This window comes from Lonchura striata, chromosome 5 (assembly GCF_046129695.1).
Source record: "Lonchura striata isolate bLonStr1 chromosome 5, bLonStr1.mat, whole genome shotgun sequence".
NCBI lineage: Eukaryota > Metazoa > Chordata > Aves > Passeriformes > Estrildidae > Lonchura > Lonchura striata.
In genome coordinates this window covers 49,361,850-49,384,558 of record NC_134607.1, presented here as the reverse complement: position 1 = coordinate 49,384,558, position 22,709 = coordinate 49,361,850, and the positions used below count along the sequence as shown (strand labels likewise).

Here is a 22,709-nt window from a genome sequence, read left to right as displayed (position 1 = left end):
GCATAGTATTGAAAATATTGGCATAGGTAAAATGGAGTTGAACCTTAACAGTTTCTTGGCATTTTTCTCATTAGGCACAATAAAGTTGGATTTTTTAAGAAAGAGCACCATCTTGTGGAGGTACACGTTGCACTGTGCAGAACAGCCAAAATCCTGTTGAAAGCTGCACGGTTCAGCTTGGCCACTGCATATTTCAGCAGCTGTAGTCTCTATTGCTTTTCCGCTGAGAATTAATGAGATCAGAAAAAACAAAAAAAAAAACAACAACAACAAAAAAAAAAAACAACAACAAAAACAAACAAACAAACAAAAAAAAAATAAAAGGTAACATTCGTTTTATAATATAAGAATTCATGAGAACTGATTTGGAGGCATAAAATTAACTTCAGAGTTTATGAAAGCAGATAAACAATAATATTAAGAGATTAAGTAAGGTGATACTTCTCTATATACTCCAGAATGACAAAGTGACAAAACTAAATTTGAAGCTAATTCCTGAGGTTTATGATTCCTGCAGAAACTATTTTAGGCTGTAAGTTTAGCTATAGAATTTCCTATAATTGTTCACTAGACCAAAGCCATGGCTTTTAAAGGGAAGACACAGACCTGTCCTTTGCCCTAGAGAGAGCTATTACAGCATGGATTTAATCCTAGAGTGCATTTGTTGTACAGCAGTCACTACATGTTATTATGATGTAGGGGAATTGCAGTTTTCATAGACCTTCTGTTATGTTTGATATTTGTGTGTATTTTTCTGTACCAACTCTGTTCCATGCTTTGTTTTCCAGATTCATTAAGCCATAAATATCAATTTTAACTCATAAAAATGTCAGATATAACTGCTTTATTAAATGGAAATGAAGTGATAAATTTATGTGAACTGATCAGTTTACTCAAGGTATCCCTAGTTTACACAAAATCAAAATAAATCTATACTAAAAATTCACTTTCTTTACTGTACTTCATTTTCAAGTGTATGTGGCATGCTCAGACCCTTCAGTGTAGTTGCTATGGCTCTGAACAACAAACAGTAGCTGCTGAAATCAGGCTTGGTATTGCATGTCCATAATCAAGGGTTCACAACTGTCCCAGCAAAAATACCAGCATCCATAAGGCAGCAGCATCACACTGACTTTGAGCATTTAGTATGCCAGAAATAAAACCTTTGTATAGGAGCAAAAATGCCTCTTGCTTAGAAACTAAATACAGGATTTCTTTTGTCTTCACTTAATCGCAGGAGAGATTGCCCTATATATAGGATTTCTTTGGTCTTCACTTAACAGCAGGAGAGATTGCCCTATGACAAACATTCTGCTTGCACTGACACTATTTTAACATTTTAAAAGTGTGTGTATATGCTTACATAAATATGTATAATACAAATGTATATTTTCAGTTATGTAGATATGTATGTGCTGAATAATTTCAAAAAGTTGATTAATAAGTGAATAGATTTATATTTTTTGTCTCTTTCCAACATATAAAACTTTGCAATAACTCGATTTTTTTTGGGGTAAATGCAGTTCAAAATGGATAGATTGATGATTTACCAAAGTACTTAAAAACACTTTGTATTATCAGAGTGAACTTCATAACCATGAAAATAAATTTTATATTCCCATTAAATGTCCCAGCCATCCTATATAGCCATTACTCGGCACTGTTATTTCATGTCAAATGGTGTGTGTTTAAAGTAAGCACTGAACCAGACTGAAAGACATGCTTTGATATGTGAATCACACTTTAAGAACAAAATTTCCTGAAAGGTTGCCTTTAAGCTTTTGAAGATCAGACTATTTCTGATGGCTTTCTGAAACACTTCAAACTGTAGTTTTCTTTGTAGAAAGTAGCTTGTTATTACTATTGCTGAGGGTAGGCTACAATGACAGACCCCAGTGGTACCTTTGTTCCTATCCTGGTAAGTGTGTTTTGTCTGTGCTCTGCTCCTATCTGTGTATTTAGGCTAAAAGCATATATTAAAGTCCTAAAGTTTTAGCTCCAGTGAACGCAGATCAAAATAAGTGCACACTGTATATTACAGTCTCATCTGAAAGATCAGTAAGGGAGACCTTTTGGTGAAGTGTAACAGAAAATTACAAGTGCTGGCAAGAAGAGAAGACTGGCCATTTAACAGTCTGGTATGCCCTTTAACCATGCTTACACATACCTACTTCCACAGATAACACAAGAAACGTTGAATGATAGTTTGAGTATCCATTTACAATAGAAATTACCTTTTTGTTGGTGGCACTTTATTTGCAGGGCTATTGTTCTGTTTTAAAACTTGAAAGTAAAGATGGAAATTAGCACTTGGGTAAGCTCTGATTCTTTTCCAGTATTTTTTAAAATTTATTTTATCTTGCAATGCTAAATAATCTTTGCATGAAGGTAAATGACCATTCTTTAATTTGAAACTTGCTAAGTTCTGGAAGTGAAAACTCACAGAAATAGGCTATACATAATCTGAATTCTGTGGCTTTGAATGACTATTCTAGTGGAATTGGCATTTGTTGCCTTTCCCCATTTAGCTGCTGCTGCTTTGCAGTTTTGGGAAGCATGTTTTCTCTCTTATGTTGCTCAAAAAGTTATCAGATGATGTTCTGAAACAAATGCTTGCAGCATCTTCAGATATTGTCACCTCTCTAATAGGCAAGAGATGCCTACTCTAGGTCTGGGTCAGCTCATGTTTTGACAGAAACAAAGAAATATTTTCATTTCAGCCACTGGAAATCAGAATCCAATGCAGCAATGCAAATAATTTTGATTAGTAGTTTGAGCTAATATTGAAGCCTACAAATTGTAATGTGCGACAGTGAATCTCTGTTTGTGAAAAAGGCAGAATACTATAAATGAGTATACATACCACTATGTCTAGTTTGAGAAAGTCATTGCCTTTAGTCAACGTCTGTTCATGTTTAAGATGTGTGAAAAGTTTTTTAGTGTTAGGAACAGCTTTTCCTCTTTTGGTATGTGTGATGGGTGCCTCCTTCTGAAATCACACATAGTAGTACATCTGCCTGGAAGCTAAGAGCCACAGCTTTACTGGAGTTGTAAGGAAGGTGGTGTAATTTTATGTTTGTTTTGTCTGAGGGCTTTTTCTCCCATGCTTAATAATTTCTTATTTAAAACACTCCTTGAAGTTTTGTTTTCTTATATTTTATCTTTTTATATATACTGCTATTACAGCATAATATTCAGATATTAATGTGCACAGCAAATACATCAAAACAAAATAATAAAAAAAACCCCAAAATCTTGTTGTTCCTCTCCCTCTCCAAGTATAAAAAATTCTAGTTTCTTTAATATACATGGCTTTGTAGAGTTACTGAAGCCTGTAAAAGGCTGTGTATTCCTACCAGGAGTAGTTCTTATCTTTTATTATGTGTATCAAAATAATTTCGAGAATTTGGGCCTGTATTATGTAATGTCAGGATTGATACTCATCCAAAGAGATCATTAAAACATGCAAGCTGACAGGAGAGCTGTCAGCACCTAATTTTACAAATGTTCGTAAGGAAATGTTTCCTTGCCGAAAACTGGGTAAAGTTTGCCATTGTGGTTTGGTGAGGTGAATGTTAAGGCATTGTGTGTTTTCTAGTGAACCAAAAGAATGCAGCCATCAACTACATAAATTTAAGTCATAATCTTTGTGTGGCCAAGAAAACACAATTTCCCTGCTGTACTGTGTGTTACCTTTGATAAATTTCTGTAGATTTGTCACAGCCCTAGTAAAAATAGTCACTGGTGCTGCTGCCTGCTGCTTCTACTTCTTAAACCTGAGGCAATAATCTTCAATTTACCTGAGTTGCTTTGATATAGAGCAATTTTTGTACAATTTTTAAGAACCACTGCTACTTCTGACATCCACTGGCTTTTCAGTTGCCCACAAGTGATTTTCCTTGATTCCGCTCCAACAGGCAGGCTGTGTTTGCAGGTGGGCATTTGGGAGGTTGAAGCATATGTGTAGAATACAACAGATCTATACAGGTGTTATGTGTAAGCCAATTATTTCTGACATAGAAGTCTAGAGAAGTTCTGTACCTGCCACAAACTTCCCAGTTTCAGAGATCCTATTCCTTCAATTTTTTTAAATCATTCTTGACTGGGGACTTTGGTGTTTCTGTCTGGTTGCTGCAGGTTTTCTCAGTTCCATTTGGCCTGGCAGGGTACTGTGACAGATCCCTGGCCTGTGCTGAGCTGCTGGTGCTCTGTGTGGTCCCGTGACTCAAGAGAAATGACTCCCACCAGAGTGTGCTTTCCTTGTCATGTGCTTGCTTCTCTTTCCATTTTGCCACCCACTTGCAGAGAAGGAGAAAACATGTTCTCCCAGATAAGCAGTGCATAATTTTGTATGTCATGAAACAAGAATGCTGGTAACAAATGGCAGAATTTGCATATTTTGATTCTCTGTGATTGATGAATTTCACATTAATAAATTCAAAAGAAAACATTAGTACTGACTTTTCCTGCAAAGTGCTAGAAAATTCTAAAACAGACCTCCTATACCCTAATACAGACAATTCAGATAAAATTTCAGCTTCATGCACTTTTCAGCAGTGTTGTTACAAATGTCATGTACACAGTAATGCCTCTAGAGAACAGACGTTACTATGTCTTTTGTACAGTTCTTGCATGAAACAGAAGGAAACACAGTTCAGTGCAAATTTTTCACAAGGGATATGAATACTTGTCCAATTTCTGAGCTTTAAAGCTCACTTCAGTATGATGATATATTTGCTATTTTAAAGAGTTCAGTAGTCTAAAAACAAATTGAAAAAAAATGCATGAAAAGTACTTGGTATTCCTATCTATCAGTGATTTTGAAGGCTCATCTTAAACCTTTATCTAAAGTTGCTTAAGTGCAGATATTTTTGCAAGACTGGACCTCTAAAGACTTTTTGTGAGTTAATGCCTGTCCATTTTGCTTAGCTTTAAAAAATCCAGAAACTAAGAAAATGGTAATTCAAAATTATGTCCCATATTTTTCCAGATGAAACATTTTATGTATTAAAGATAGTTAACAGTTTACCTTACTGCCTTTTCTCTTGAATGAGGCAATAAATCTATTTAATTTTGTTAACAGCCATAATAGCGCTTCAAAGGACACCTGATTTACTTCCTCAGTAATTTGCCTTCAGCTTCCATTAGAATTGTTTCTCACCAATTTTAATCAATACATAATATAAAGTATTTCTAAAATTATATCTGTTTGCATTAGCTATAGAAGGATTATACTATACTACTATAATATATATATTCTATATATACTAGTGAATTAGTTAAAATTTTTCATGTCTTTTCTGACAGGAAGAAAAGAAGATATGGCTTACAGTAAAGTTTGTTTTTCCGTGTAGTTTATATTTATTGCCTCAATGAAATAATGAAACAGTAATGGACCACAGACCAAAATAAAACTTGAATACTTAAAGTTTTTGAATTTAAAATGTAATATTTAATAGTTTAAATAGTTTGGTTTTTTGTTTGTTTGTTTGGTTGGTTGGTTTTTTTTTTAATATAAAGCTGACACACTGATACCAGCAAGTCAGGGCAACATACTCCAGACTCCTTCCTGGTTTTCTTTGATCTGCGCCACCAATTACGGAGCGGGCAATCTGCACGGTACAGCAGGCACCCATCCCTCATGGGTGGGATTTGGTTTCCCAGAAGCAAGTCCTATGCGGCAGAACGGCACGCAGGGGAGAAGCCCTGGCAGACATCGTTTTTGCCAGCACTGTCCTTGTCCCAGCGAGAGCATCTCCCCGGAGTTAGTGCCTGTCTCCAGCTGTGGCGAGCCCCTTTTCCCCGCAGGTGGAGGCGCACCCGGCGGTGTGGCGGTGGCGGCACTCGCCGGCGCCGCGGCTGTCCTGTCTCGCTGGGAGGCTGCCTGGTTTTCTCTTGTCGTTTAACGAAGGACTCTTGCTAGGCATAAAATGAGCTGTACACATGAGTCTTCCCTTCCATGTCCATTAAAATGAAAATAGGCCTCTAAAGCATCTGTGTCAACTTGACTGTCTCTGAAGATGTAGTGCCTGAGTGCTTGTTGGATCACTGTACCTCTGGGAAACCATCAGGTTCCTGTGGGTTGCTGAGTGTCGGTAGGTGTGCACTCACTGCTTGGCAGAGATTAGGAAGTGGGCCCTTATGTTTTAAACAGGATATGCGTGTGCTTAAGGGAAAGCCTACTTAGTGACTGAGGGGCCTCTTTCTAAGCTCAGATACAGAGCATGCTATGCCTGATTACTGTATGTGGGGAACCATGATACTTGGGCAGAGATTAGTGTGGAATTCTGACATAAGTTGATAAGTATTTTAAGATGAACCCATATGGGTTGTGTTGTTTTCTTCTTTGTAAGTATATCAGTGGCTTTCCTAAGCATTTTTCTAAAGCCTCTATTTAAAAGCCAGTATGCAACTCTGATGTGACCTTTGGTAGGATGATTCACAAATTATTTTGGCATGAATAGTTTGATACCCGTATTTTTCCTCTTTGTATTTGTGATTGCAAGTCATGTGGGGATAATTGGTTTTGTTTTAGAAGCAACCACAAGTCAGTGAGAATGCTACGTCTTTCACATAAGGTGAATTCCTTTGAAGTATCTTCTTATTTACTTGTTTTTGGCTTTTTTTGTTTTCCTGTCTTTCTTCCTGAAGAAACGTCCTCATCTTTCTGAAGATGAAAGTTTGTTTTCTTAGTGCTTCATAATCATCCTAGAAGGCTGATTTTTAAAATGTCTTAATCGACAGGAACTCAGTGCAAGACACAGGCGACAAAGTAATATTTAAATATTTTTAAGTCTCTTCCAGTTATGTAATCTTTCAGCAGTAGGAAATCAAAAAGCATTCTGAGTTTTGCCGTGAACCTTTTTCATTTCACACAGTGCTGTTGTGCTTACATGCTGCTCACAGAACCCTCCCTCTGCTGATTAGATAGCATAGAAAAAGACTAGCTCCAGCTTTTTGTTAGCTGAAATAGGAAAATATAAAGCTTCTTAGTATTCATTGGGCTAGACAATTCTTTTGAACGTTTACATGTACATTAAGATGCTTGTATGTTGAATTACGGGGAAAATGCACTTCAAGAGGGTTAAGTCTTGACTTGGATGGTAGATTAAGTCTTTTATTGATGACAGTCAGGTAAACAGTTCACTATTGTTACCTCATCCTTTTATTTAAGTAGCCTAGTTTCAGAGGAGAGTTCTTTATCTTCCAATTTAAGCCATTTTTTCCCTTATGTCATCTTTGCATTATCTCTGCAGTAAATATTCTGTGCCAGCAGAAGCACTGTTCCACCAGCTTTGAAACCTACTCATATAGTATAACATTTGTTTGAAATAGCCTAGTTGCTTATGGTATGTTATTAGGGGATGCATTTCAAAGTTGCAGTGTCCATAGTATGTGTGTTTGTTTCAGGGTATAGGTCAGTGGTGTTTTCTGTATTAGCTGGAGGAAAAAAGTAAAAGATTTTTCTTCTCTCTGTATGTGTTTCCAGGGCTGATGCATCACAGTCAGTAGAGTAGAAAGAGCTGCACAGAACTGTACAATTTTTGACTCTTTTGTGGATAGGAACAGGTCTGAGTAGTCTTAGACACAACTCCTGTGTTCTGCCATCTTCACAACAAAACATTGAAAGATCTGAGCCAACTAGACTTTAATGAAAGCAACATTTTCTTAATTGTTCTATAAAACTAGCACACCAAATTCCTGAAGAAGCCAATATAAAGAGAAACAAGCCAGTAAACAAAATAAACCCTGTGTTTATCAATGCCTAAACCGAAACATGTTCATTGTATAGCCTACCAAATCCATAGAACAGAAACATTTATGTTAACTGTTACAATAGAAAAGGTCTGGTGTAGTGTTGACTGCAGCATTTAACAAACATTTTAATTGATCATGCTTTTTATAAAGGAATGAATGAGCAAAAACATTCAGTGCTCTGAATTTAGCCACATGATCCTAGCCCAAGATTAGGCAATAAATTCTCAACCAATCATCAAGTAAATTGTCATGAAAGCATAAATATTACAGCTTTAAGACTTGATCTAGGAAACACTGGAAATTGTTAAATCATTAATATTCTGTCAAAAATTATTTACTCTTATTACTGACAGACTAATTTCCATTCTGGACTTCTAAATTTCTAGGGCAGTTTTGCCTTTTTTTTTTTATTTGCTACTGGAAGTAATTTCTTTTAATGAAGAACTAATTAAAAAATAAAGACTTAGCAGTGGAGACTTTTCACTTAGCACAGCTCAGCTGCCGGAGAAATATCTATGTCCTCCCATTTACCACACATGCTGAGCACCCATCTTTTCTGTAGAAGGTGATAGGATATGAGTATACTCAGAATTTATTGAAAAGGGCCTACGGTTAGCAACACCTCCTGGCAATTATTAACTGAAACTAAAAGGGAGAGAAACAGGTTTTAATTAAAAATTGCTTATCCAGAGTCGGCTGCTTGTAGCTGCATATTGCCGAAGGGTGAAATAATTTGTGAAACAAGCAGACTGAAAAAAAAATATCAAGTTTATAAAACCTCAGTGTTTTCAAGTTACAGTTTGATGCAGTACTTCTGTTTGCAAGATTGAATATTATCTGTATTTTGGTAATTACATCGGGAACACTTCCTGAAGGTGGTTGTCTTTTGAACTCTGCTGTGCCACTGATTACATCTGTTAAGATACTGGAGTGTGGCAAGGGAGCAGAATGAGAAAAATCCTGCATTCTGTCTGTAGCAGGTGGATGCTTCTCTGGAGCATGCCATACTGCCTCTGCTGTAGACTACTTGCGTGTTTTGATCAAGTCATACATGTAAATCTTACAGAAGAGCTGGTCTTGACACATGGTCTCCATTCTTAACACTTGAGACCATCAAAGGTTTGCAGTTGTCAGGAATTCCCATTAAGAATGACAAAATTTCTTTGGTCATATAATATCACACTGGGTGCAAAATTAGTAGTTTTAGCCACAATTTGCCAATATCAGTCTGAATTACTGGTACGTAATAAAAAGGAAGAAACAACCTCATCTCAAGTTACACAGAAGAGACTGAATCACTGGGATGCCATTGCAATATGGAGAAAATAATTTTTTTCAGATTTTTCTGTATGGGTGTTAGCAACATTAAGTTATTTTTAAGACCAAATCCTAAGAAATTGATTACTTTCTTGTTTAAAGAGCAATATCAAAATGCCAATAATTTAAAATCTCTTTCAGGAGAAAAGGTTGCAGGTCACAGAGAGTGTTATCATCCAGAGAAGTTCATTATGGTACATTTTAGGAAATGTGAAATAAGGCTCGTAATAGATTAATCTAGAAAATTTTCCCAATGAGGTGATCTGACAAATCAAGAAAACAAGCCAACCCAAAAGTGCTGTGCAACTACCTCTTTCTATTTCTGTAAGATAAGAAGCACAGCCACACCACACAGTTTTAATGCTTAGGAATAAAAGGAAAACATGGACAGGCTGTGTCAGGTCAAAGCCAGTTGCATGAGTTTCAAAAACGCCAAATGCTGGGACCTGCTCCTGAGTCTCAACAACCCCAGACAGTGCTGCAGGCTCGAGCAGAGTGGCTGGGAAGTGGCCCAGGGATAAAGTAGCTGGGGGTGCTGATTGTCAGCAACTGAATGTGAGCCAAGGTGTGCCCAGGTGGCCAAGAAGGCAAATGGCATCCTGGCCTGGATCAGCAAAAGTGTGGCCAGCAAGACTAGGGAAGTGCATCCTCCTGTACCCAACACTGTACAACACTGTATTCATGGCTGCACCACGAATTCTGTGTTCAGTTTTGGGCTCCTCACTAATGAATGACATTGAGGGGATGAGCATGTTGAGAGAATGACTGACAACAGAGCTGGTGAAGAGTCTGGAGCACAAGCCTTAAAAGAAGTGACTGAGGGAGCTGGGATGGTTTTGCCTGACTCAGGAATGACCTTATCCCTCTCTCCAATTACCCAAGAGGTGGTTGTAGCCAGGTGGGGTCGGTCCCTTCTCCCAGGCAAACAGTGGAAGGACAAAAGGCAGTGGCTTTCAATGTTAAAAGCTAGAGATAACTGAGTGAAGTAAAAAGTAACTATTATCCATGGTACCGATCTGCATCCTCTTACCAAATACAATGTTGCATTCTTCAGCCAAAAATGCAACTATGACACTGCATCCAGTCTGATTTATCTTGACTGAAGTTTTAGAAATGGTTGGTATTGATCATTCATATCCTATCTTTAATTTCCCTAAACATCAAATGATTTTCAACAGTAAATGGAAAATGCATAAAATCTTTTACTGTGTTCCATAACTTTTAACCTTCTGGAAAGGCTTAACATGTTTATATGCAAGTAAATCAGATAGTACTGGGAAATGTTCCTGGATGGTCAGACACAATCATCTGTAGTAATCTGTTGGCCCAGACTCTGGCACACTTTTCATTCACACTAATTTATACTTTTTCCAGGCAGTTACTAATTATGGTGTGGGAATAGAACTGTTTCAGGGGCCATTCCCAATAAGCAGTTTGCATGCAGGCTCTTTGGACACTTCAGTGTTGACTAACATATTTGTGTACTCTACTGTGCCAGTTGGCTACAACAATTGGGAACTTTCCCAAGCACATTTAGTTTAGTCCTATAAATATAGCTTTCCATTTCCCTCTAATGATGTCACAGCCTCCATGCCAACTCTGTTACCTCTCCTGTTTCAGCTTTGACACATTAAGCTTGCCTCTTTCTTGCTCCATTAATTGCAACTCTAGAAATGGGCAGTAACAGTGAAACACAGTAATATTTGGATAGGATTGCTTTGGAGGATGATCTTTGTCTAAACTAAAGCAATGAACAACTGATCTGAAAAAAGAGTAATTTGAAAGAGTATCCAGGAAAGAGATCTCTGTGTGTTTAAAGTTGCTGGTAACATAAAAGCTAATTTTTAGCCCTCATGATCAAACGTGTCATTTTAAATTGAAGTATAGCACTCAGTTTTGCAAAGTGAACTTTTTTTTTCTAATAGCCTTTTGCTCATTTTGTTCTAATAACCTTTTACTATATTACCTTTCATATGCATTAATTGCAAAAATAAAATTTCATAAATTAGGAAGAAGTTTTGAAGGTTCTTGTAAAGCAAATTAAGAGTTCACTGGTTATTTTAATATGTGAACAGTTCAAGGATACAAGAAGCAATAAAATATTAATTTGCACATAAACCAAAGTTCATCTGTTCAGATATTACAAGGCGGAATGTATATCATAGAAGCTTATGGGGCGATAATTGTGAGTGAGTCATCAGAAATTTTTAAAAAATAAAATCACAAGTTTTATTTTAATTGTTGACTCATCTGCAATTTATTTTCCCAACTGTTCTATCTTGCTTGTCTGTCAAACCACGTCCATGGTCATCTTAATATTTTCACTTAAACAGACTGTGCAAATATTGAAATTAATAAAATATCTTTCTGGGTCAGTGTCTGAAAACTTGGAGGCAGAACTGTATTTGTGCTGGTCCAATTTGCTTTATATGCCACCTGTTTATTCTGAGGTGCAAGGTTGTTCAATCTTAGGAAACCACACTTAACTGCAATTTCAGCGCCGCTTCCCATGCTAGAAGTTTAGGAGTCTTGGTAAATGGATGGGAGTAGGAGTAAGATAAAATGTTTCCTTTTGATTTCCATCTGGCTGTGCAGAGAAAGAACAAGATATATTTCATCATGGTAAGCTACTATCTAGAGATGTAGACAAGACAGTGAAAATAATCAGGGCTAAGAAGGAATTTTTAAGTGAAGAGAAATTAAAGATGAAAGAAACCAGGATGTATTTATTTAAAATGTAACTTCTGTGGAGGAGCTACACTAAAAAATGTATCTATTTATTTTCTTTAGAGAAGAGAGGACAGTGGGTGAAGATGAAAGATGTATAATTTTTCCTATAGCCATCTTTCTCATAAGATATTGCTGAGACTATGTCCTACATCAGATTCAGAAAAGGACTAAATCTTTATATAGACAATGCAGGTTAAACCAGTTGGCTCTTTTGGTACCTTTTTTTTTCTTCAAAATAAAATTCTTAGTGCACTAATGTTATGAGAGTTTTCTACACATGAAAAATATGGTTTTACTATTCCATTTACTACAGATGCCTATATGTATACATTTTAAGTTCAATATAACATGCTCTGCATTTTTTTTAAGATTTTCTGTGCCACTTTAAGAACATACTAATTAACATTGCCACTACTTGACACTAATCAAAATTTAAAGCTGTTGCATGAAATTGCATTAAATATTATATGTGAAACTCTGTGAAGTTCTAAAAAAAAATTATGAGCTGTGAATTGTAATAAATGTCTATAATGACTGTTTAATGTTTATAAGAAACCTGTTCATGCTTCAGTGAATGTGAAATAACCATAGATATAGTACTAGGAATTAGGGACTGCCTGGCCTGAGGTTGCTTTATTATTTAATGTTGTAGATGTGATTTAACTTGTTTGTGTCACACTTTTTGCAGTTAATTTTGCTGTGATCCACAGTCGTTTGTATTTTAGTCTGGGATGTTAATCTTCCATGTGATTATAGCAGCAGACTTAATCTGGGTGTGACTGAATTTGTTGCTGCAGATGTTGCTTTTCACATAATTGGTTTCAGGAAAGTAGGGAAAGCCATTTTTGAGGTTTGTGTGGTTTTGGTTTTGCTTCACGTAGTTAGAGAAAAATTATTTCTGATAGTAATTTTCCCTTGGGTGTACTTAATCAGTGGTGGGGGTTTTGTCATTTATTATAATATCTTCTTGTCATGTTTTGATAACTTGTTTAACATTCATTTCAGGCTCCCAGGGTAGGATTCATTGCACCTAACTTCAGATACATAGAGCGTAGGCATTTCTGTCTTTATTGCCTCCCACCTCTGTAGTGTGATTCATCCCGAACTAAAATAGACATCTAAAATAGGTCAGAAACAGTGCCCCTTGAAAGTGCCTGTCTTTATTGACTGTAAAGGGAGCCTGTGGTAACACACAAGAGACACGGTCTCTTCCACTGCAAATAAAGTCTAGCAGAAGATGGCAAGGTTCATTTCTGCCATTGCTTCCATGAAAGAAAGAAACGCAAAATCTACCTTCCCTTGGCTAGGAGATTTCAATGTGTCCTTGTTCAATAGCAGCCACATAATTCCCAGCTCTCCATCTACTCTCATTCCACCTGAGATTCTCTGTCTATGAATAATTTTCTTCTTTTGATCTAGAGACTTTATAGTCATACCACTAAGCTTTAAGCATTTTTAAAATCAACTGTGAGTGCAGAACACCAGGCAATAGTCATCTTCTCCCATATAGAAGGGACAAGATCTTGTTAGATGAGAGCAGTACCCTGTTAGTATCATAGTGTTTAATTTAGGTTTCACTACATTTTTATGTTTTGTCAAGTAGCTATTTTTCCTGTCCAAGGGTAGGTTTTTAGACTGTGATCCTTAATAGTAACAGTTCTATCTTCATTTAGTATTGGCACAAACGCCTGTGGATTACCAATTCATTTTCATCTCAGTTTTCTACCTTGAGATACAGGTTAAGTCATAACAATGTTAAGAACTTATGCATTCCACTGCTGATAAGTTTATGGCACTTTTTAGATACATGGCAAGATGAATCGTGAATAATGCTGCTTAGTCACTTGCATGATAAATTTTGAAGTCATCCTGACTGAATGCAGAAAGGAAAAAGATTATACTTTTACTTTTCCTATGTTCTAGAAATACTTAATATCCTATCCTACTTTTTTCTTTCCAAAGCATGTTTAATAAAGCAAAAAGGTAATGATTGTGAAGATTAAGATTTGGAAAGTCCTTTTTTTGGGATTTAGAAAGTTTTGAAACCACTCAGCCTGAAGATTGGAAAAATGGTTTTATACTGTTGTCTATTGACTTTTCTTTTAGAATTTTCAGGAAGATAAATAGAGTAACTGAAAATCAACACTAAAACAGCATTAATCAGCATAGCATATTCTATAATTGCCCAAGTCTGAATTATAAACTAAATAAAAAATAAAACCCCAAAAATATTTAGTTCAATTGTATTCACATTTTCTAGCACTGGGAAAGTATCTTTCAGCTGTATTTGTATTATAATGATTTTTTCACAGAAGAATGCAATTTTCTCTCTACTTAATATAGCTATGCAGTTGCTGGATCATTCTATATTTTTATAATAGGTTTTAAGGGGAAATGGAAGTGTGCTGATTCAAGATCTGGAACAGCCATTTGCCCTCAAGATGGTATTGACTTGTTTTGTTTTATAGTCCCATATCTTTTCTCTGCTGGAAAGATGATTTTAGACAGTATCAGTACACACACACTTCCACTGTACTTTTAGGAGGGAAAATGGCATCAAGTGGTTAAGGACAAGCACAAATAGGATACATTTTTAGAAGAGACTTTTTCTGCTTTCTACGATGACCACTTACAAGGCCATATTTATGACAATGAAGAAATGTGCATCATAGCAAAGTCTTGAGGTCTTCTCAAGCTAGTATGTTATTACTGATTTGTGCCACATACTTAAAGAAAAAGAAGAAAGGCAAGAAAAGGTTTTATTGCATGTATCTAGCTATAAAATGGAATTTTAAATTGTCTTTAGGAGACTACATTTTGTAAATAAAGTTGGAGCAATGGGTCTGATATTTTTAAACTTACTCAGTCACTCCAAGTGCTTTGCCTCAACAGTGAGACCTAAATGCTCAAAATGGCATTGACAGGGCTGATGTGACTTAAGAGAAGCTATTCAGAGACTGAGCATCCTTGAAAATAAGATTAAAGATGTCATTGATTAAACTAATTCAATTAGTTACTGCTTTTGGGGGTACAACTGTCAGTATCAACAGTCCTTCAGCAGATTCCAATTCCAAGGGTTGTGATCACATTCAGGACTGTTGCTCTTATTACCTTCAGGACAGAAAAGAAACCAGGGTAAATCTACTTAAGGGAATTTCATTGAATCATCAGTAATATTTCAATTTTTTCACTATGTGAAAGAAGGCATGATTTCATAGTTTTATGGGTTTATTCTAGTTAGTCTTACTTTACAAGTTTGTGTTAATTTCATTCAGAAATATATTCACTGACAGTATAGAAAAATTATGAAATTTTAATTGATAAAGTAAACAAACAGGCCTCCTTTTGCAAAGGCCTACTGATGTCCACAATCCTTACTCAAGAGAGTATTTCCATTTCCCATGCAACGTATGGGACTAATCAGTCATGAATTTTAGCTTTTGATTAATTTCTCTAAGTTCTTACTCAAAGGACCAGTTTAGCAACTTGCATCACTCATTATTACAAAAGATACTTTCCAGATGGAGTAGAAATAGAAATAAATAACAAAGACAATTGCCTTGGCACAAGTTTTCCTGACAGCCTTTATCTCCTAGATAAAATTCTGTTACTCATTTTCATTAGTAGTTTACTCTCTGAACACTTTTTGTACTTCCAGAACAGGACACATCTTTATGTAAATATTGCAGAAAAATTGCAGTATAAAATAAATTATTAGAAAGAAAATGAATAAAATAATTCTGTGAGGAAGAAAAAGTATTTTCTGAAGGGAGGATAGAGAGAATGGATATTCATAGTAAGTTGTAGTGCCTGAACACATTATCTCAAACTTGTATCTTCTGTTTTTGCCTCATAGGCTTTCATCCTATCCTTTTTATCCTCCGGATGATATACATAATGTAAGATGTTCACTTAAAAAGAAAAAGCCACTCTGCTGATGATGATACATAGTCAATGATTATCATCTTATGTTCTTAATTTCACTCATCCTTAATGTACCGTGATCCTTTGCAGTAATGTACATGATTGAGATTCTATGTTTGCTGATAAGAAACTACTCGTATTTTGCCAAGTGCCATGATGCCACTGTATATAATGTTGCAATATAATCAACTTAAAGCAAAACTGATACCTAAGTGATATGACACAAAGTGAAATAACAAGCTGACTGTTTACATTATATCTTTTCTACTGTCTGGGATCACATTACTTTGGAGGTTTTGGTCTTCATTCATCAAGAGTTAATGTTAGATTTGACTGAAATATTAAAAATGTTCATAATGGCAGTCACTTCCTTGATTCTACATAAAAAATTGTCTTTGATTCCATAGACCATCTAGACTTTCTCATGAAATCTGTAGTAATATCAAAAAACAGAAATGTAGTCCTGGCATCAAAAGTGAATGGCAGAGGACCATTATATATAGCACACATAGCTTATTATCTGTGCTTTTGGCAGTTGAAACCCAAGAGTTGTGGAGAAAAGTAAATATCTTTTCAAATCAGGTCTGAATTAACTTGCAGAGATAAAACTCTCAAGTTTTTGTAGTTTGGTTCCCTGTACTTTCTTGCAACCCTGCCACCCTCTCCTCCTTCAACTCTCACATTATGCTTCAAATCCATATAGTTCTCTATATACAAGCATTAAGTTTTCATTCAATTTCCTTTTTAGATTCACTCAGTCAGTAACTGTCATCAACACATAACTTAAAAATAGATAAAACCAGTGTATATATCAGGTTCATTTCAGTTACTTAATAAGTCTCTGGGTACAATCTTGATTTACTGATAGTTGAGTTATACAGAGGAAGCACAGATCCAGTGCTGGAACTTGAATTGTTTCAAGAAAATGGAACAGTGCTTGGAATATCCCATCCTGGCTTTGTTGAACCATGTGGAAAGGGAGTGAGATATAGAACTATTTAACTGTTAAGTCTTCAGAGTGGAAGAATTAATTCTTACTCCTGTGATGTAGGGCAATGCTGCAGAGAAGTCCTAGCTATGGTCAAGAGTTGGTTGTCCAGAATACAAAATAAAAGGAAACTTGGCTCCTGCAAAAGCAATCAAATGGTATCTTTTGAACTTAGTGTCATTATGGTTGCCTTCCATATTTTTTGATTATGGACTGCATACTTGAGATAGGTTATACAAAATCTATTCTGAAATTATAAACTTGCTTAGATACTGAATGAGCAAATTTAATTTTGTTGACCTTTTATAGCATTGAGAGATTTACTGTTCATTAAATGAATTCTCAAGTTTGCCATTTAAAGGAAAAATGGTAATAAGAGTTTGAAATTGATTCATTGATGTTGACTGCTTTTTCCAAAGTAAATGCAATATATGGTAGAATATTTCAGTATATGCAACAAAGCAAGATTACTTTAAGAATTAATTGTATTTGTATTTGCAGTTCCTGTGAAAGTTTGTCATTGTTCGCATGATTGAAAGGGAAGCCATCATACAAAATAAATCTCCTGGGACACATTTTATCTTTTAGTATTTCTGACATGTAACTTTTGCTTCTAATGGAAGATATGTTTGTCCTGCAGTGTACTTGTCAAGGGTAATACAAATCTTTATGTTCAGAGTTAAAATAGAGCTCATAAGTTCATATTGCCTTAGTACCAGCACTTGTTCTTGTGAGACACTTCCCGGTAAAAAGTTGGTATTTGCCTATTCAGAAATAACAAAGACCAGTGATGGAAATGTTGATAATTTATTCTTAATTACAGAGACAAGATGAAAAACAGGCTTTACTTATCAATAAGATAAGCTGATCTTTTTCAACCAGTTTTAAATTCTATAAGGCTTTTCTGTTAGTACTAGAAGCCTGAAAGGGAGCAAGAATTTCCTTCTATGTTTCATTGCCTTTAATTCTCCCACTTTGCTTTCTGGGAGCTATACCAGCTGGAAATGGTTAGTTGCTGAAACTTCATGTGTGTGAGTTTTATACATTCTTTAAAGTATATTAATTAGATTTTGGATTTGTATTGCTTTGTTGATGGGGGAAATAAATAAATATTTTTGGCATAGAACTTCATTAGATAAGCTGAAAGGAACTGTAAATAAATTTGGATATAAAAACAATTTGACTTTGTGTGTGACTTCATGAAGATAGTCATTAAAATTTGATATGCAATTGAATATCTTTTTCTCTGAACTGTGGTAAAGGTTTAACATAATTTCCAGCCATTAATAGCTGGAAAACAGAACTCTGTAAACATTAAAATTTTTCAGTTTAAAGCAAAATCAGGATATTTTAAGCCAGATGAGTAACATATCATATGATACTCCCTCTATTTTGATGACTAAAACAGCAGTTATTAAAGAAACATCAATTCAAGTACAATGTTGTCAATATTGGAAGATTAGTAGGATTTCTCTGAGTCTGAAGTAGAAGTGATAAGGTCTAGTGGTTTAATGTGAAAGCTCTCTAATGTTCTGAAAATCACACACTCACACTGCTCCTGGAGGAAGGCATGTTTCTTTAACATGGTTTTCCCTGATTGAGACAGAAATGAGAATAATATGTGATATAAAGTCCTTGGTTTTGGATAATTACTCACCTAATTCAATAAGAGCTGGTGATTTAAATCTTAACTCAAAACATCTGCTTTATATAGCACTACATAGTCTGAAGAGAAACTATATATCACAAGCACTAGCTCATTAAAAAGCTAAGTGTATTCATCAATTTAAAAAAGTGCATCTTGTCTCTGCAGTCAAAAATAGAAGGGTTTGTATTAAGTGTCCCTGAATTTTCAAAGTTCTTTACATTATCATCTGATATATACATATATATGCCTTCCTTTTTGATGTGTAACTTCCTGGGTTTATATATATATATATATATATATATATATATATATAAAATCTAACATGTCATGCATTTTATACCTACTATCAAAAATCTTAGACTACACATAAAAAAACCCACTTAAAAATTAAATAATCATACTGAAAATTTTGGAGAGTAGTATCTAACTAAAGTTAGATACTAAAGTTCAAAATAATTCATATGATACATATTCAGTGCTTGGTAATTCATACATTCAAAAGTAACTGGAACTAAAGCCATCTCAGAGGTATTGCCATTTCTCATACTTTTAAACATGTAGAACTTTTTATTTTCATGTAGGAGATTTTTTTCCTCGACTACAAGTCTCAGTTTATGTATGGAATAATTAAATAATGAGTTGAAAGATTCACAGGAGCAAATATTTGAATGGGGATTGCATCCTTTGTAAGTACTTCTGTCACTAAGCTGTAGTCATGGTCTTTAGGTGTGTTTCTCTGTCCTGTTGGGTCTGTTAAGTTTCCTTCAGTTCCATTTTCTGCTCTCTTTCAGTTCATATTGCTTGATACCCTCCTTAGTCATTGTTGCATTTAATTAGACATGCGAGACCTGGTTCCAGCTTCTTGTTCTGAGGAGATTGCTGAATCCCAGCTTTGAGGCTGCTGGCTTTTCTGAAATGTGTCTCTTTCTGTAATTGTGAACACTCATTCTTCCATACATCAGGTCATGCTTTACTGAATTTACTGGTGCTCTAACTGCTTCCTGATAGAAGGCTAGTTTCATATTTTTCAGAAAAAAAAAACCTGCTGTAAACAAACAGCAATCTATTTCAATCTATTTTGAGAGATACACCAAAATGACATTCTGATTCCATGAGGACGCTACAAGAATATGATGTTGCCCATATTGCAGTTAGATAGAAGAAAATTCATAGTTCTTACCTTTCTTCACAAGGTCGAAGAGTTAGAACAATTTAGTGGAGAGTTAGAACAACTGTTATGCCTTCTCTCCAGATTTATACTGATTAGATAAGGAAATATGTTTATTGAAACTGAAATGCAGGCATGAGGAGATGTTGCTTTTTTCTTTGTGGTGGTGTTGGTGGCAGGTTTTTTAACTGCAAATTTCTTCACCTAGGCAGGAAAGCCAAAACAACAGATAAAAGACCAGGAATAGTATTTTGAAAAGCATTTTTAAGTAACAGGCAGCCAAGACATGGTGTACAGTGATCCTGGTAAGAGCTCCCAATGGAAGGCTACAGCTAAAAGATGTACAGTCCTAGAGGAACAAATAGGGAACGAGCAAGTCTAAAGACAGCAGTAGTGTTATCATCATGAAAGGCATTGCTGTAACTGTGACTGGAGTAATCGGGTTTAACTGTGAATTAACTCTCTTATGATTTAGCACATGCCAGTATGGGAAAATCAACTGAATTTTCTATATCACTGGTAGAAACAAGGATTAAAAATTATGAAAGCTGAAGCAAGAGAAATTCAAGTTAATAGGTACAGTTACTGAGTAGTGAAAGCACTTGTCTGTTGGAGGAGTGTGCATGGGATTTTGCACATGAATTCTTCAAATTATGCATTTAGTGAGGAACCTCTGATGTAAACTTCTTTCTTCTTCCAGGGCAAACCATTTGAAATGCCCATGAAATAAACTTTATTCATTTCACTGTGGAGAAATAGCACATGTTGGGTAGGTATGTTATAAAGAAGAAAGTATTAGCTCATAATAAAAAGATTCTCCACTCAGATTATAAACAAACTGGTATCTTTCATTTGACCAGCTGAGGGGCCTCTTTGCTAATACAAGCATCTAGATCTTCTGAAAGAGAAACCAAAGAGGGGAGAATACACTGTAATCTGAAATCTAGGTCTTAAGAAAATGTTCCAGACAGTAGTTTTGCCTTGATTCTGTAAATTTATAGAAGCCATAACATGGTAATTATAAGAAATTGTTAGGTATGAATAGGATCTGAGAAGATTTTTTCTTTTTGGCTTACAAAATATTATTGCAGTATGCACTACTCTGACACATTTAAACAGACAGACATCTCTGCATCTTTTCCAACTCCTTTCATAGTAATTTTACTTTAGAAGTTGCATTATCTCCTATTGCTAAAAGCATTCAGATAAAACAGAATAAAAAAAATAGGCAGTCTAGCAACTCACAAGGCTTTTAGAATTTTGACAAGTTCCTTTTGAAAGTACCATTTATTAAGTGTTTTTTCTGTCTCTTTTAAACCTTGTGAATAAAATACAAAGTGCTTGACAGAACATGCAAAGTTAGTTTTGCAACCACTTTACAATTTTACTCTTTTCTGTAACCCTACTTTCCAATTTTTGTAAGTTGAACACTTATTTTTTGTTGCTGAGAGGTGCCAAGTTCTTTGAAAATTACTTTATCATCTTCATGTCTTTCAAATAATTTATGCTTGAAGAAAAGATGTGATGAATGATTTTTGAATGTTCAATGCAGGTGTTCACTAGTATTATCAGCTTTAAAAAATAACTTCTTTAAAACATCTTGTGTATAGCTAATGAATTAAGCTGTAGGTCTATAGCTTTGCTGCTTTGTTATGCACAGTAAGGCTCAGAATAAAATTCCAATCTTATACTTAGCAATGTTAAGTAAATCTTACTTCAAGAGAGATTCAGACTGAAAATGAAAAAAAAATAATTAGAAAAAAAAGAGAGAAAAGAGAAGCTTCTAATGTATATTATATTTAAACTGACTATAGCTCTGTAAACAATCTGACAAATATGTATTTCTCCCCAGTAGTAGCACCAAAAATTAAGAAATGTGAAAAATACTAATTTGGAGTGCAATACACAATTTTTTTTTTTCTAGACAAGACATTAAAAAACAAAAAAGCCACCTTTTTGTTATTTAAAGCAAGATGTATGTGTCAACATAGCTGTCAGCAACTGAAATGATAAAATTATCATGGTTTTCAAATACAGCTATAAACTGAACACGAGGCATGCTTCAGGTTAGTCAGAAGAGGTCCTCTGTTTTTCACTGTGCATGCTTGCTTGAAACTGTGTTTTATTGGTTAACTGGGATGCTTAGCATAATCACTTTGCAAGGCTGTGGTGGAGGGAGGTGATTATCACTGGGAACAGATGGGCAGGTCCAAAGCGTTGCCAGATTCTGCACGAGCTCCATGTACTGTAGGTTCTGGCTCTCTTTTCTTTGGCATTTCTGATTTTTATTCATTGTGCATATTACAACGGGCTAGCTGAGCTAGAGGTCAGGGAGCAATGGCCTTACAGTTTAGCTCACAGATGGAGGAGTGAGGAATTCAAAGCGCTGTCACTGTACGTCTGAACGGATGGGGCAGACGGAATTTTGTCCAGTTGCCTCCCTAAATGTATAAAAGGATTTGTCTCCGAGCTTAGCACTCTGCTCTGCATCTGTAGCTCTCTGTGGATTGTATTGTGTGTGACCAGAAATGATATTCTCGGATATGAACACTGTCTCTGCCTCTCCTAAAGTGCATCCTCCTAATGGGACCCGGTTTTATACTTTTCAGGTAAGTGAACTTTAATAAAACTGAAAGGATTTAAAACAATAGGTAAACTTTGATTAAGAGTAGCTAATATGTTAAGAGGCTTATGTATTCATTAGTTTTGTATAGGCAGGAGAAAAAAATATAAGAAAGCAATACCATCACAGTAAGTTTACTGACTTAAAAAAATCAGCATGTAATTGCTCCTATACTAATAGAAAATTACATTCATTATGATGTTGCTATTGTTTGTTTTTTCTACAATAATATCATCTAGCAATTAATTAGATTTATTTTTCCTTGCATGGACCCATACTGTCTTTCTATTTAGTTCAGATAAGCACTCTCTTGAAATTACCAGAAATTCCAAAATCATGTCATTCAAAATATATTTTTAAAACTTTGTATGTTGTACCTGTCTGGATAGTTTAATATTAATCCTGAATGTAATTTCATGCTAGCTGATGCCTAATTTGATTCCTGTGAATAGTAATACATGTGCAATTGATAAAACAGCAGAATCTATTGGTAGTATTATTAAGGTTCTCAGTTTTAAGCCAAGTTTTGCCTCATCCAGGTAAATAAGGTTGT

General features: G+C 35.3%; 1 protein-coding gene across 8 annotated transcripts in view; it reads left to right on the top strand.

The window, feature by feature from the left end:
• The window catches only part of PPFIA2 (PPFI scaffold protein A2), a 285,778-nt gene that overhangs the window by 70,563 nt on the left and 192,506 nt on the right, over positions 1 to 22,709 (top strand). For 3 of the 8 annotated variants that reach the window (XM_021528050.2, XM_077783544.1, XM_077783545.1), the window contains exon 1: positions 21,677 to 22,142. The exons of 4 other annotated variants lie outside the window; for them this stretch is intronic. In XM_021528050.2, the coding sequence (XP_021383725.1) occupies positions 22,062 to 22,142 (81 nt within the window). In that variant the 5' untranslated portion in view covers positions 21,677 to 22,061. Of the gene's footprint in view, positions 1 to 21,675; positions 22,143 to 22,709 lie in introns of those variants that run through there. One more of the 8 variants, XM_021528051.2, reaches the window with a different exon arrangement.